The 14,956-nt window shown below is 37.3% G+C and overlaps 1 protein-coding gene across 8 annotated transcripts; it reads right to left on the reverse strand.

The window, feature by feature from the left end:
• Positions 1–1,043: 1,043 nt before the first annotated feature.
• MSANTD4 (Myb/SANT DNA binding domain containing 4 with coiled-coils) lies at positions 1,044–14,419 on the reverse strand. 8 transcript variants are annotated; one of them, XM_082339993.1, is made up of 6 exons: positions 14,329–14,385; positions 8,147–8,295; positions 5,429–5,508; positions 4,820–4,900; positions 3,638–4,253; positions 1,044–3,283 (listed from the first exon to the last, which is right to left on the reverse strand). In XM_082339993.1, the coding sequence occupies exons 5-6, from the start codon at positions 4,097–4,099 to the stop codon at positions 2,708–2,710; spliced, it is 1,038 nt and encodes a 345-aa protein (XP_082196119.1). In that variant the 5' UTR covers positions 4,100–4,253; positions 4,820–4,900; positions 5,429–5,508; positions 8,147–8,295; positions 14,329–14,385; the 3' UTR covers positions 1,044–2,707. The 8 variants fall into 8 exon arrangements, with proteins under 8 accessions (XP_082196119.1, XP_082196115.1, XP_082196116.1 ...); XM_082339989.1 differs by having other exon boundaries at positions 5,401–5,508; XM_082339990.1 differs by lacking the exon at positions 8,147–8,295 and having other exon boundaries at positions 5,401–5,508; positions 14,329–14,410.
• Between the last annotated feature and the right edge of the window lie 537 nt (positions 14,420–14,956).

Here is a 14,956-nt window from a genome sequence, read left to right on the forward strand (position 1 = left end):
ACTTCTTTCGCTCTTGAACTCCTGCCATCCCCATTAAAACAAATCCTGTTAGAGGATTAAACACCATCAGGAGAGCTAAGACAACCCCCCACCCCAAACCAATATCCAGTTAACACCCCCAGAAGCTGAACAGCCTAGCTAACCTGCAGCTGACCATGAGAACCCAGCCAAGATCAGAACCACCCAACTGAGCTCAGCCTAATTGCCTCTAAAATCATAAGCAACATGAGCCACTCAGTTTTGGAGTGGTTTGTTACACAGAAAAAACTAACCAAAATGACTCACTCCCAGTGTGCCTACCACTTCAGAAATGCAGCAATGAAGTTTCCTACTATAGTGATCCAACCCAATCCATCTATACCTGGGGCAGGGTTAAGAAACCCAAGGCTCCTCAACCAAAGCCCTGGAAGATATTAAGCTGATGCTTCTTTTTTTTTAAGCCTCTTACTTATAGGAACCAAGAATGCTCCATCCATAAATAATATTGGCTATCTTCAATGCTTACTTCTAGGAAGTTAATATCTATTGATCTTAAATGTAACACTAATATCAAGTTGCCTTTAAAATAGCATATTATAGTTTCAATACCATTTTATTAACAAAAAAAGAACTATGAAGCATAGGCAGAGCAGATATCATTATGCTCATTTTATACATGAGGAAATCAAATCACAGAGTAAGTTAAATGACTTTCACAAGTAGCAAGTGACCAAGCTACCATACTTATAACTACATCTACAAACTTTCAATACTCCTTCTCCTTAGAGCTCTTATGCTAAAATCTTGGGTCAGTATTGGCATATCATTTTTCAAGTATTCTGAGGCACTATTTCCTTTCTTATAAAAGTAGGCCTAACATGACTTAGCTCAGGATTATTTTGAGAAACAAATAAAATAATGTATGAAAAAGCACATAGCACAATGTCTAACACAAATGTTTAGGACCCTTTCCCCAACTCACCATGATAAAGCTCTTTTCCAGGCTTGACAACCTCAACCCTCATAGCACTGAGCATCACTTGAAATGATAAACGTTCACATAGTTAGTATAGGCAAATTTTATTTCTATGGTAGAAGCATTTATTTCAGTTATAGAAAAATAACACTATTTCAAAGTCAAGGTAACTAAGAAGAAGTATATTTTTTCCTTACATACCCATACTCAAATGTCACATAAGGTTTCAAGACATTCTTAAATTAACAAGGACCAAATGCAGAATCAAGGTAGTACCTGTCAATAGAAGAGATATACTAAGGCTACATATCAGCCCTGGAAATGGGAAAATACAAAGTGATCTCGTGCAGTGATTCTCAACTTTAGTGTGCATTAGAATCACCTGGATTGTGGAAGAAGTACCTTCAGGGGATTGAAGGCAAATCACCAGATTAAAGCAAGCCCTTGGTCTCAGAATAAATACCAAAGGGACTAAAGATACATACTTTGTTGCACAGGGAGGGGCAAAGACAAAATACATCATGATATATGAAATTAGCCATTTACACACTGTATGACTTCTAAGCCTCAGATTCAGGAATAATAATAGATACTACTCTCAATTTTCTACAGATTAGGTCAGGCAGTGTGCAGTGATTTCCTAATTCAAAACACACAGCTACTATCATTATTTCATCACGATCATCATTACTATTGGATACAAGGACATTCTCCCCCCACCCCCACTCCCAGTTCCAAATAGCTATTATCTATTTTAAAAATCAAATTACCACTTACTGAGTTCAAGCTCATTGACTACTGGTACCATTTTTAAACTGGTAACATGTTTACTAGATTCAACCACTTACATTAAGATTTCAGTACATGGTTGAAATGAAAATTTTTGTCTAAACTAAGACAATGGAATCAAAGAAGAAAGGGTAACTAAAGCTTAAAAAGTGTGTGTGGTTTCTAAAGCATCAATAGCTAGACGAATGAACTGCTTTTCAAAGTGACCCACTTTAGACAATCTCTGATGTTCCCTGCAGTTTTCTGACTCTCACGTCATTTACAGATGGAAACATATGAATAAAATACCTATAATCTTCATTACTTTCTATATTCAATATACTACACAGTAATGTTTCATAGTTAAAGTTTTGGGCCATTGAAGTAACTCCCACATAAATATCTGAGGTTTTAATATTCTGAAACTGAAACAAAGCTGAAGAGGTGCTCAGTCAGGCTAGGACAGGGTTTCTCAACCTCAGCAATGTTGACATTTTGGGTTGGATCATTCTTTTTTGTGGGGGGCTGTCCTGTGCATTGCAGGATGTAGGCATCCCTGGCCTCTCCCTACTACATGCCAGTAGCAACGTGCCCCACTGCCCAGTTTTGACAACCAAAAATGTCTCCAGACATTGCCAAATGTCTTTTGGGAGCCAAAGTCACCCCCAGTTGAGAACTATTGAGCTAGAATTTTACAGACGTAATTGTAAACTCTGAGTGCACAGATTAGACAAGACTCTATGTAATTTTACTAATTTAAAGAGTATAGCACAATAGTTTTTGCTATACTGTTTATGCAAGGGCACATAGTTTTTATACAATATACTACTTAAGCATATAATTACCCACAAATAACTATCTTTTTCCTACTGAAAACACTAATATTAAACAGGAAAAAAAAATAATACAGCTAATCCTGCAACCATTTTTATATTATCTAAGCCTATGGTTTACAAACAACTGATAAATGGAGACCTAAATAAATCACTGCAAGTGTCCTTCCTTCTGCATTCGTAGTCTCTCTTTCTCTACTTGTAAGCGCTCCTTTTCAATCTGCAGCTTCTCTGATTCAAATTTTAAAAACTGCAGCCTATCTTTTTCCAGTTGCAAGCGTTCTCTCTCAAGTTTTAACTTCTCTGTTTCTATATCCTGTGGTTGATATATGGACTTTTCTCCTTGACCAAGTTCATTTTCCAAAGATGGTTTCTCTGAGTTGACTATCTGTAACCTCAACTTCTCTCTTTCAATCTGCAGCCGCTCCTTCTCCAGCTGAAGCCGCTCATGCTCCATGTCTAACTGTCGCAGCCTCTCTTTCTCAATCTGTAGGCGTTCCTTCTCTACCTGCAGTCTTTCAGCCTCAATATCGAGCCGTCGTTTTTCCAATTCTAGTTTCTGTTTCTCTATGTTTACAAGCAAATGGGGCTCATCATATGCAGACCTAGATGGTGTTGAATTCAGAGTAAAAAACTCATCAATGTGGGGGAAATCAGGAAGTTCACTTTCCCTCCTGGAATCTGGTATGACTGATGACAACATTTCTTCTTCCTCTTCAATCTCAAACTAAAAGAGAAAAGTAGTTCTCAGTATTTATTTATACTTCATGGTTGTTAATTTGTCTAAGAATTTCTTAAAAGCTTTTTGTATTGTTTGAGCACACAAAACCATTTACTTTGAATTCTGAAAAATCTTTACTATTACCTGACATCATTAATATATATAATTAAGAGAAGTATATTTAGATGAGAAGAAAGAGATTGATGATATTAAGATGGAAAAAAATGGGATGACTTTGTTATGTACTATTTTTAAGTTAGCTTGAAAATCTGGGAATTTCTTAACTGTTCCTGGTCTATAATAAACTTTCATATCAGAAATGGAGAAATAAAAAGAGGGTTCACACAGGCTAATACTTACTTCAGGACTCTGGGGATCTCTTTCTTCCTCTTCCACTTTGACCTCAGTTAAGGATCCACCTGCATCCCTGAAATCTGCCACATTTTGCCAATCAAAATTTGTATCATTTCGGAATCCAATCTTTTCATCTATCTCTTCAGTGAGAGAGTCATCTAAATCGGATGTGGGAAGGGGAAACCCCGAACCAACTAGCTTAATGTTCGCCTTCATCCTCTTTCTCTTCATAAGTGCTCGCCAGTCAAGGTACCTCCTTTTCACTTCTGTCCCTGTTCTCTGTTCTCCTTCTCCTACAGCATTCACACACTGTGCAATCTCCTCCCAAGCCATTCGCTTCATCACATTAATTGTTGTATTGAGCTGCTTGGAAAAAATGACTTCTTTCCTTTTTGTAATTTCTTTCAAAAGGGTCTGAGTTTCTTGTACACTGAAATTGCTTTTCCTTTTCCTTTTCAATTGCTTCATTTTCTAACTTAAATGCAGTTTTTACAGTAAGAGAAAATGTAAAAAGAATGTTGAGGAATGCTACGAAGTACAAAAATCAAGGACAATTCCTTGTTAGTACTTTGTTTAAATCAGTTTTCCATTCATCCAGTAGCACAGGCAGGATGGATGATTCCTAAAGAGAAAAAAGTAAAAATCAATCAACCTGCAACTTCTGCAATGTACTTCAACCCAATAAGCTATATAATTAAAAAAACAAAAACAAAAAACCTCTAAATATGGCTCAAAACTGACTATATTTTTGTCTCTGCCAGCATTACCACAGTCCAAGCTACCATTTTCTCTCACCTAGGCTGCTGTAATGGTTCCTAACTAATTGTTAGTATTCACTCTTGACTTGCTCCCTACTTCTACTCTACTCTCCCAAATTCATCCTTTCTACTCTAACTACAAAGGCCTTCTTTCAGTCACCCATTCTTGTCAATCCCTTTCCCTGTTCAGGGCTTCTGCACACACTGTTCCCTCTGCGTAGGAAATGGATTGTTCCCTGCCTAGCCTACTTAATTCCTCCTCATCTTTCAGCTTGCAGATTAGACATCTGCTCCTCAGTGAAGCCTTTGCTGACAAGTCAAATTACTCCTTTTCTTCATCTAAATGTTACACCTGTGCTAACATACAACTAAGACTGTCTCTTTCCCATTTCACTAGAAGTTTCATGGGGACAACAACATTTCTACTCACCATCATGTCCCCAGAGTCTAGCAGAGATCCTGGCATATGGCAGGCATACCATAAACTTTTTGAATGAATAAATGAGTCAACCTGCCAAAATGACCATTAGTTTGGGATGTCAAAAAGCAAAAAAATTTAGACTCAGAAAGAGGGTGTACCTGAAACTTGCTAGAAAGGTAAACTTTTCAGGCCCCACCCCAGACCATTTGAATAAGGAACTCTGGGGGCAAGATCCAGCAATGTGTGTTTCAATAAGCCTTCCAGATGATTCTAATACATGCTAAAGTTTGAAAACCGTGGGGCTGACCCACACCAGTGAAACAAATGCTTCACACACCTGATTTTCTTACACACTTTGATTTCGAGTCTTATAAATAGTGCATCTGTTTGGTGGAATCTAAAGCACATCCAAATCCTCAATACAGTAGCTGGGAAATGTAGTTTTTCTGCTATCTAGCCCCTTTGCATTATGGGAAGGCACACTAGCAAACTGGAAAAGATGTTGAATGGGTCTTTTCCTTGGAAAAGAGATTTTAAAAGTATGTAATAGGGACAAGGGCTCAGAAAGAGTAAGGGATATATAAACAAACCATGGTTTATGACTTCAAATTCACATACTGATCACTGCTACAGAGCTGATTTTTTTCCCTTGCTTGCAAAATGAGAGGGTGGGATGAGGCTGTTAAGGTCCACATTTCCTGCCAATACAAAGAAAAAAAATACCAAATATCCATTAAGTTCCATGTCCTGTCATTTAATCCCTACCACAGCACTGGATGCGAGATACCATCATTTGCATTTGTATTTATACAACAAGATTCAGGCAAGTTGAATAACTTGCACATTACGTGGCTAGTTAAATGACCGAACTTCGATATAAATTCAGGCTCCCTTAGGCCACATCTCCTTCCATTTTATTAGCAGCTTGCGATAGCTAAATCTTAGAAATGTGTTGCTAAGGTAAGTTTTGATATGCCTTTTAGTAGAAAATTTTCAAAAAGAACAGATCCTTATCTATGTGGAAGGTTTGGATAAAGTTCTGTATATAGGCAGAAAAACTCTCCAAAGTTTCAACCAGTTATGTTTCACTCTACCATGGTTTCTTCTCTTAAAAACTTTAATATCTGCCAGTTTAAAATTTTTATTAGAGTGAAAAAATTTTCCCTGGTAATTAACAATATAAATAGTATTTTCTACTGAAGCAGAAATACAGCAACTGAGTAAGGCTAACTAAATTTAATCAGAAAATGCACAAATCTTTTCTATCACTGTTTGAGCCTCTTCTCTCTAGGACTTAAAAGTGGATGCAAATCCCTTATTTCTAAACTTTAATAAAAAGGTATTTTTTATTAAGCTTTCACTACACTTTTATGCATTTTTTCCTTTTCAAGTTTCCAGTAATCTTTTTCAACGGACTTTGTATCTATTAACATCACCAAAAACATACCCACCACTACGTCTGTTTCTAACCTCTGATGTAGAATAACCATCTCCTGAACTGCTACTTGCTGCTGAAATGGAGACTAGAGAGAACTAAAAGTTCAAAAGAGTAGAAAATAAACTCTCAAGAAATCATTGTCAATTTCATACACCCACAAAAAGGGCAAAGCATGCAAAAACAAAAAAAGATTGCAGCAAACTATGCCTAAAGCAGACTTCCAAAATTTCTTGAGACATTTAATAATAAAATTGAAATCCACTAAATGAGAATGTATAATCAGTGGCAGCACTTTTGATCTTGCCCTAGGCAAATCCTGCCTTTATAGTCAAATATAAGCCTCTTGTCACTAGAATATATGCAAACATATTCATACAAAAACCATAATTCAAAAAGAGACATGTACCACAATGTTCACTGCAGCATTATTTACAATAACCAGGACATGGAAGCAACGTAAGTGTGCATCAACAGATAAATGGTAAAGAAGATGTGGCACATATATACAATAGCATTACTCAGCCATAAAAAGAAACGAAATTGAGTTATTTGTAGTGAGGTCGATGGACCTAAAGTCCGTCATAGAGTGAAGTAAGTCAGAAAGAGAAAAACAAATACCGTATGCTAACACATATCTGTGGTATCTAAAAAAAAAAAAAGTAGTACTGATGAACCTAGTGGCAGGGCAGGAATAAAGACGCAGACATAGAGAATGGACTTGAGGACATGGGGCGGGAGGGGGAAGCTGGGGTGAAGTGAGAGTAGCATCGACATATAAACACTACCGAATGTAAAATAGTTAGCTAGTGGGAAGCGGCAGCATAGCACAGGGAGATCAGCTCAGTGCTTTGCGATGACCTAGAGGGGTGGGATAGGGAGGATGGGAGGGAGGCTTAAGAGGGAGGGGATACGGAGACATATGAATGCATATGGATGATTCACTTTGTTGTACAACAGAAACTAACACAGTATTGTGAAGCAATTATACTCCAATAAAGATCTATTAAAAAAATATATCATCAAAAGAGGTAGTGTAGTGTAATGGTTATGAGCACACGTTCTGCAGTCAGACTGCCTGGGTTAGAATCCTGACCCTGCCACTTCCTAGCTGTGTGGCCTTATTTAAATTCCCTATGTGCAATTCCACTTGTAAAATAATATTACTTCATAGAGATACTGTAAGGATTAAAGGTTTTAGTAAAATATGGAATAGTTCCTGGAACACAGTTAGCAAATTAGGTTCACTATTATTGCACGAAAGGCAAATCTTTAAATAATTTTGACATAGGAAACAGAAAGGCCACAATAATATTGGTATTGTTCTAGTTCATAGGTCAAGTGGTAGGTCTGTGGGTCTTTATCATTATGCTTTATAACATTAGTGGTATATTGGAGCCTGCTGATGTGAGCTGGCAAAGGTCATTGTGCACATCTCCTCCCAACTCCACATTCAGTAATGTCATATTGGGAACTAGAAACTGGCCAAGATGGCAGTATTTACAACATAGAAATGGATAAATGTTACAAACTAGAACATTTTTCTTTTGAGTGGTCAGGGAGTTAGTTTACTAGCACACTTAAAACTACATGATTTTTGCATATTTCAAATATTACCTAATAAAAATTAAGAAAATGGAATGTTTTTAACATCTGATCCCACAACAGTTTAGTGAACATTCTAGAAGACTTGTAATTTTAGAGGATCACATTTAATTAGCACTGACCTAACATTCCTTATGTAATTCAAGTTATCAATTGGGCTGAGCAAGTATTCTGCTTTTCTCTAGAGGCGACTGAAGAATACTCATGAAATACTATATTTATAAGCAACACAAAAAAGGAACTGAAGCAAACTGATTTACACATTATTAAACCAGTCCAAATATACTTTTTAGTACCTATGTTGCGGTTGCGGCATATTTCAAGGAATTACTGCAGTCAAACTTGGCTTTCTCCTTCCTCTACCATTTGCTCCACCCCTATGAGGATCTGGAAGATGGTAGCCCACCTGCTCCAAAGGCAGTATCCTGAACACATAACACTGTGCCTAACAAATAGAAGGAGGTAAAAATACAACTTAAAATAAGATGGTGATTGAGGGATGGGAAAGAGAGCAGAAAATGAAATGGAAAATAACTCAAGTAAGGTCAGCTAGCAAAACTGAAACTGCTATGGGCAAAGCATATGTTTAAGGAAAAGGCAGCTCAAGTCAATGTAGGCAAGAAGCAGTTTATGAGATTAACTGAAGACTTTAGATAAACTACCTACCCTATAACTATGCCAAAGAACATAACAGTTAACAAGTTATACAAAATTCTGAGAGGAATTTTAAATAAATAGGCTATGTTACTACTTAGGCAGTATGAACCAATGATGAGGTTATCAAAGACATATTTAAAAAATGAAATCAGCAGGTTAGATGTCCTTAAAAATAGAACAGATTGCTAAAGTTACATCAAATCCCATATCAAATTAAATACTTACAATGCATTAAGGATGACTTTTTGCTTCCAAAAGATACAGAATGTTTCAGACCATTTAAATAGCTTCTTGAACCATTTAAAAAGCACTATCATATTTAAAAGGTAGAAACATGGTAAAAATATAAATATTCATCAGTAAGGGATTGGATGAATAAACTATACTACAGCTACATAATGGAATATGATGCCCAATTACAGTATGAATATGGCTTAGCACAACATTTTACTATGTTAATGCAAGACAACAAAACCAGAAAAGGAATGTGTACATATGTCTATGTGTGTGTACATACTCACAGAAGCTCAGTTTTCAACTTAGGAACATTTATAGACAGAATATGCTATGCTCTACAACAGGTTCACTCACTCTGTCCACCACCAACCACCAGTTCTAGGGATCATGTATACAGTCGTTTGTCTCAGTCATATAGCTGTTTGTTTGCCTAGAGCACATCTGTTTCATTTTACTTTGAGGTGATTAACATTATATTAAAAATATATTTATGAGGAATTTTTATTACAGAAAAATACACTTTTTAAAGTTCCATAAACCCAATACCCACAAATCTGTTGACTTAAAAAAAAAAAAAAAAGTAAAATGCACAGATATGGTTAGAGAACCTAAACAAAGGAACAATATTAAGTGAAAATCTCTCTCCACCACCAGTGTAACTGATATTAATAATTTCTTGAGCTGTTTTCCAGAAAATCATATATGAATATAAAAGTACATATGTATTTATGAACACATTATATATTACACATATTACATGAATGCATATTAATTCCATTCATTAATTTAAAAAGCAGTGACTGTTGAAGATGCTGAGATGTAAAATTATAAAAAAATGAAAGGAAAATTGAAAACAGAAAAATGAGATGTATATGAATGATTCTAAAGGACAAATGAAGAGACAAAGAGGGAATCATGAATGTAAAAACTTAGCACCCTCTACAATGAAAAATAATCAACAAAAAATGAAGAAAAATTATGAAATTGAAAAAATTCTAAAGATGTTGTCTCTCAAACCTTATGTATTTGAATCATCTGGAGCGCTTATTAAAATGAGATTCTGATTCAGTAGGTCTGGAGTGGGACCAGTGATTCTACATTTCTGACAGATTCCCAAATGATGCCGATGTTGCTGGTCCTTGGACTACACCAATAGAAATAGGGATCCACACATGTAATTTAAAATCTTCTAGTAGCCTCAGAAAAGCAAAAGTGAAACAAAACCAAAAAAATGTAGAATTAATTTTAACATATTTTATTTTACCCCATAAATTCAATATATTATCTTTCCAATATATGGTCGACGTAAAAATGATTAATGAAGGAGTTTCCATTCTTGTTTTGCTACGAAGTCTTTGAATCCAGTGTATATTTTACAGTTAGAGCACATCTCATTTTGTACTAAACACATTCCAAGAACTCAATAGCATATATTAGTACAGATCTACAGCACATCAAAATCACCTAGGAAGCTTTTAAAAAATACTTATAACCAGTCCCTATCTCTGAGCAATTAAAACAATCTTAAAATACTGCTAGGCATTGGGAGTTTAAAAAGTGCTCTAGCAGATATTAAGCATTCTCAACACATACACACAGAGTTAACTATGTGAGATGAGGGATGTGTTAATTATCTCTATCTTGGTAATCATTCCATAATGTATTATGTATATCGATCATCATGCTGTATACTTTAAATATATACAATTATATTTATCAATTATTCTTCAATAAAGTTAAAAAAAATCTTCTCCAGGTGATTCTCATTTGCAGCCAGGATTGAGAAGCAACCCGCTAGAGAATCAGTGTTAAAAGTCTACTTGCTCAAATGTGTACAGAGAGGCAAGATGGAGTGCAAATGTTGTAGCTGCTAAGAAATTTCCCTTCAGAGATCATTAAGGCTTCATCTGCCAGAAGACTTACAACACAGACAAAGCTGGACTCTTTTCGGAAAAATATGCCCAGTAGAAAGTCATGTCAGGTGGAAGAAGAATATGTCTAATTGTAAGAACCAATTCACACTCCTATGTGTTGGAAATACATCAAAGGAATACAAGCTAAGTCAATTTAGACTTAAGTAGAAATGGACTGCTCTCTTTAGAGAACCAAACTTTCTTATAAGTCTTTAGACAGCTACCCATATCTTTATTAGAATTAGGATTGAACTAGGAGTATACATTGGAAACATCCATTAAGATTGAGTGATTAAGACACAATGCTTCATTCAACAAATATGTATTGAGTGCTTAATACCTTTCAAAGGTTTTGTACACATTTCGGAGGTAAATTTACTCTCCCTAGTCTTACTCTCTCTCTCCCTATTACAAACCCTGAGTCCTACCTATATATCTTCATATCTACCTTTGCCAATTTTATCTGTCACCTCCAATACTAACCCCAAACATACTTTCCCAACCCACCCTCTCCAATACACGTCAGTATGGGCACACACAGTTTGTCATTCTGAAATTCCTCTAAATTCTAGATCAGTGCTGTCCCATACAAATATAATGAGAGTCACATATATAATTTTAAATCCTCTAGTAGCCACATTAAAAAAAGTAAAGAGAAACAGGTAAAAATTAATTACGATATATTTTATTTAAACTAATATACCAAAATATTATTACTTCAATATTTAAACAATATAAAAAGCAATTGAGATAGTTTACACTCTTTTTTTCTAAGTCTTCAAAATCCAGTGAGTATTTTGGACTAGCCACACTTCAAGTGCTCAATAGCAATATATGCCTATTGGCTACTGTATTGGACAGCCCAGTTCTAGCTTTCATGACCCCTACCTTAGGACTATCATACATGTATTCCTTTGGCACATGCTCCCAATTCCCATGGTCTCTGCTCTTTTGTCTGGCCAGTGACTATTCATCCTCAGCACCTTCACTGTTCCCATTAATCTAAATCTAATGTCCCTGCTACATGATTCCACTATCAGGTTATATTATAATCACTTACTTTACATTAGGAGCAATAAGGGATCAAAGATGAATATATTATTTCTAACAAATAATTTATAATTTAGTAAAACATATATGCATAAAATTTACATGAAAAAATTTTAATAGAGACTGTAAATGTCAAGTCTGAATACGGACTACCCAGGCTTATATATTAATTCCACCACTTAGAAGCTCTGTGATCTTGAGCAAATTACTTAACCTTTTAAACTTATTTCCTAATTTATAAATGGGAAAAATAATAGAATAATACTCACGATGTTTTGAGGATTAAATGAGATAATCCAGTCAAGAAGCTTATAATACGTAGGATATAATAAGCCCTTAACAAATACCAGCTATTATCCATTTCCTAGTATAGTCTGGACATAGTAAGTGAATATTTCTTTACTCGATGAATAATGTGAATGTAAGAAAAGTGCAACAAGAGAAGTTATTAACAAAATACCCTGGGTGTTCAGAAGGAGAAATCTTTGGTGGGATCAAGGGAGGTTGTGAGAAGGAATTAGCACTTGATTTGGGTCTTAAAAAACAAATAGAATAATGAGGGACAGTAATAAATGGCAGAAGTAACAGGAATCAAAGTTGGATAGCTAGGTTGGGGCCAAATGTCAGCAAATCTTTAATGTTGGCTTGTAAGAACTTATTCTTTGCTAGAAAACTTACTATAAGAGGCAAATATATCTGTGAAAATTCACATATTTTTGAAATTCAAGCAATATACCTTTTATATGGGGGCAATGTTACTGTAATAATATACAAACTATAACATGCAAAATACAAGTGCATAATAATAAACAATGATTGCAGTTGTCAAGAGAATCCTAATTTAGGCAGAAATCCATAATCAGATTTTGCTACTCTTAGAATCTGAGATCAATTTTGTAATGATAAAAATAACAATCCTCTTAAAACTATGCTTGAGTCAATACACTCTTAAAATTTTGGCAGCAGTTGCTGTTATGTGCATATCCTGTTTCCACCCCCCAACAATTTGTAACTCCATATCGCCATCCTACAAAAGTGGTATCCCTTTGTCCCCGACTGTTCTATGCTAAACTGATTAACTATTTCATTGACAAAATGCACTTTATTTATTTTTTAATTTTTTTAAATGTCTGGCCAGGAGGCACGGCTTGCAAAGTTCCCTGACCAGGGAATCTTGGGTCGCAGCAGTAAAAGTGCGGGACCCTAACCACTAGACTACCAGGGAACTCTCAACAAAATGCACTTTAACACACATTTTTTACCTCACTGAAATTGACATCAAAATGTATCTTAGATTTCCAGTCAGTCATGGCTTAAGTGTGTGAAAATCTTTGACATCTTCTGATTAGTGTTAAGACAGTACCCAAATCAAAGCCACTTGAGTTGAAATTTGGTAGCTATGCTTTCATGAATATAAACTAAGCTATGTTTCCAGGAATTTCTTTTTTCTCTCTTCTCCTTTACATTTTGGTACTCACGTAACAGCTTATATTTTCATCATCCATTACCCAATAATTTACTCAAATATTTATCAAACTCCTACTATGTGCCAGGCACGTATTCTTGGTCCTGGGGCTAAACACCTCACAAAATATGAAAAGATGCCATTTTAGATGTCAAACACTATCCCTTTCATATTGGTTTTCTTCCCTATCTTTACAGAAGGGAATTTAGTAGTTGCAACCTCTAAAAAATTCATAGTTCTTCCATGCCCAATCACAGAGAACAGCCATTTTCCTGAAATCCCATTTCACAATAATTCTTTCCTGGTTGGAAATAGGTATAAGTAGTTCACTTAGGTAATCCTTGTGAAGATGGTGTACCACCAATGGCATATTATACCTGGGCAATTTTTTTCAAGGACTAACACTTGAAAATGAAGCTCCTAAATATTGCATGATAAGACAGAAGTAAGAGGTCTGAGTTAAATCAGGCAGTAAATTCTGGGTCCAAAATTTTTTTTAGGTAAACTCATTAGGCTGTTCAAGAAGAAAAACATCACAAAATCTACAAACTTCCCCCAACCCCCACCCCAATCCTCTTGGAAGTGTGCTCCCCACCTCCCACCAACCCCGCACCCTACCGTCGCCACTTAGAGGAAATTCACCTTCCTGCCGAATAGGACGCTCTTCTCTATAAGTTGTGGTAGGTAAATGATTAAAGTTTACTTAAGTGTCGCCGGTTACATGTAATAAAGTACCTCTCACTCCCCACCTCTTCCTTTGGAGCAGCCCCTTGGGAGAATCCAGGAAGGCTGAATTCCTGGGAGGCCAGCCAGGAGTAGGGGGCGCGCCCATGACTCGGCCACAGAGCAACGGCTGCACCTGGTAGGATGTGGGGCAACCTGGAAGAGTCCCCGCTCCGCAAATTAAGTTAGAGTCCCGACTGGGCGGCCAGAAAACTTTCGCAGCCTTGTTTCAGCGGCTTGGGCCCTCCCTACCCTCCCAGGTCAGGCGGCAGCTGCGACTGGTATTTCTCCTGAACGTCGTAGTCGGCTACGCCGCAGGGCCAGGTCCAGAGACGGCAGCGGGGGTACAGCTACCTGACGCTGCCACGCTAGCACCCACCGGCCGCAGAGCCTCCACTTCCCTAGCAGCCTCCTCCGCGACGCAACAGCTTACCTACGACGCTGGCAGCACCTCCCCACGTTCGCCTCTGGGGTGTGTGGGGGTGGGGTGGCAAAAAGACGCTTCATTAATTCCCCGCCCACTGACTTCGCCCGCCTCCTGCCGCTAAACCATTGGCTGGCGCGGCTGCCGCTCGTTTAACGAGATTCGTCCATTGGCCCGGAGGATACTGCCATTCTGGCAGAGGGCCCGCCCTAGGTCTTCCTCACAATGGAAATTGAGTCCCAAGCCGTTCCGGGTTAGTGCCCTGGAATTCCGCCCCCTTGTGAGTCATGGCCTCCCGTTCAAGCTCAGTCTTTGGCGCGCGGCTCTGTCAATCAAGAGCTCTAGGAAAGGATTGGCCCCTAACGATCAGCCCGCTGCCTGTTCCGCCAGATTGGGACACAGGTCGCTCCGTCCCCAAACTCTACACCTATCCTGATCCTTACCTGTTAAAAGGGCGAAGAGAAAGTGGGATCCTTGAGTTGCCCCAGCTGGTTCCTAGTCCAGCAGCACCTTCTGCTCAGCCAACTGTGACCTAGTTTGGCCTCAAAATCATACCTCTGAGACTGCCCCTGCCAAAGCTCACTGGTGATTTCCTTACGGCTAAATCTAGGCATCACTTCTCTGTCCTTATCTTACC

Source organism: Balaenoptera borealis (assembly GCF_965194805.1).
Source record: "Balaenoptera borealis genome assembly, chromosome: 11".
NCBI lineage: Eukaryota > Metazoa > Chordata > Mammalia > Artiodactyla > Balaenopteridae > Balaenoptera > Balaenoptera borealis.

Excerpts from the sequence above, each read along its gene's own strand:
- MSANTD4 (XM_082339996.1), bottom strand. The coding sequence starts at position 4,099 with ATGAAGCAATTGAAAAGGAAAAGGAAAAGCAATTTCAGTGTACAAGAA. Across the intron at positions 3,284-3,637 it reads GAGATCCCCAGAGTCCTGAA|TTTGAGATTGAAGAGGAAGA; the intron begins GTAAGTATTAGC and ends TTTCTCTTTTAG.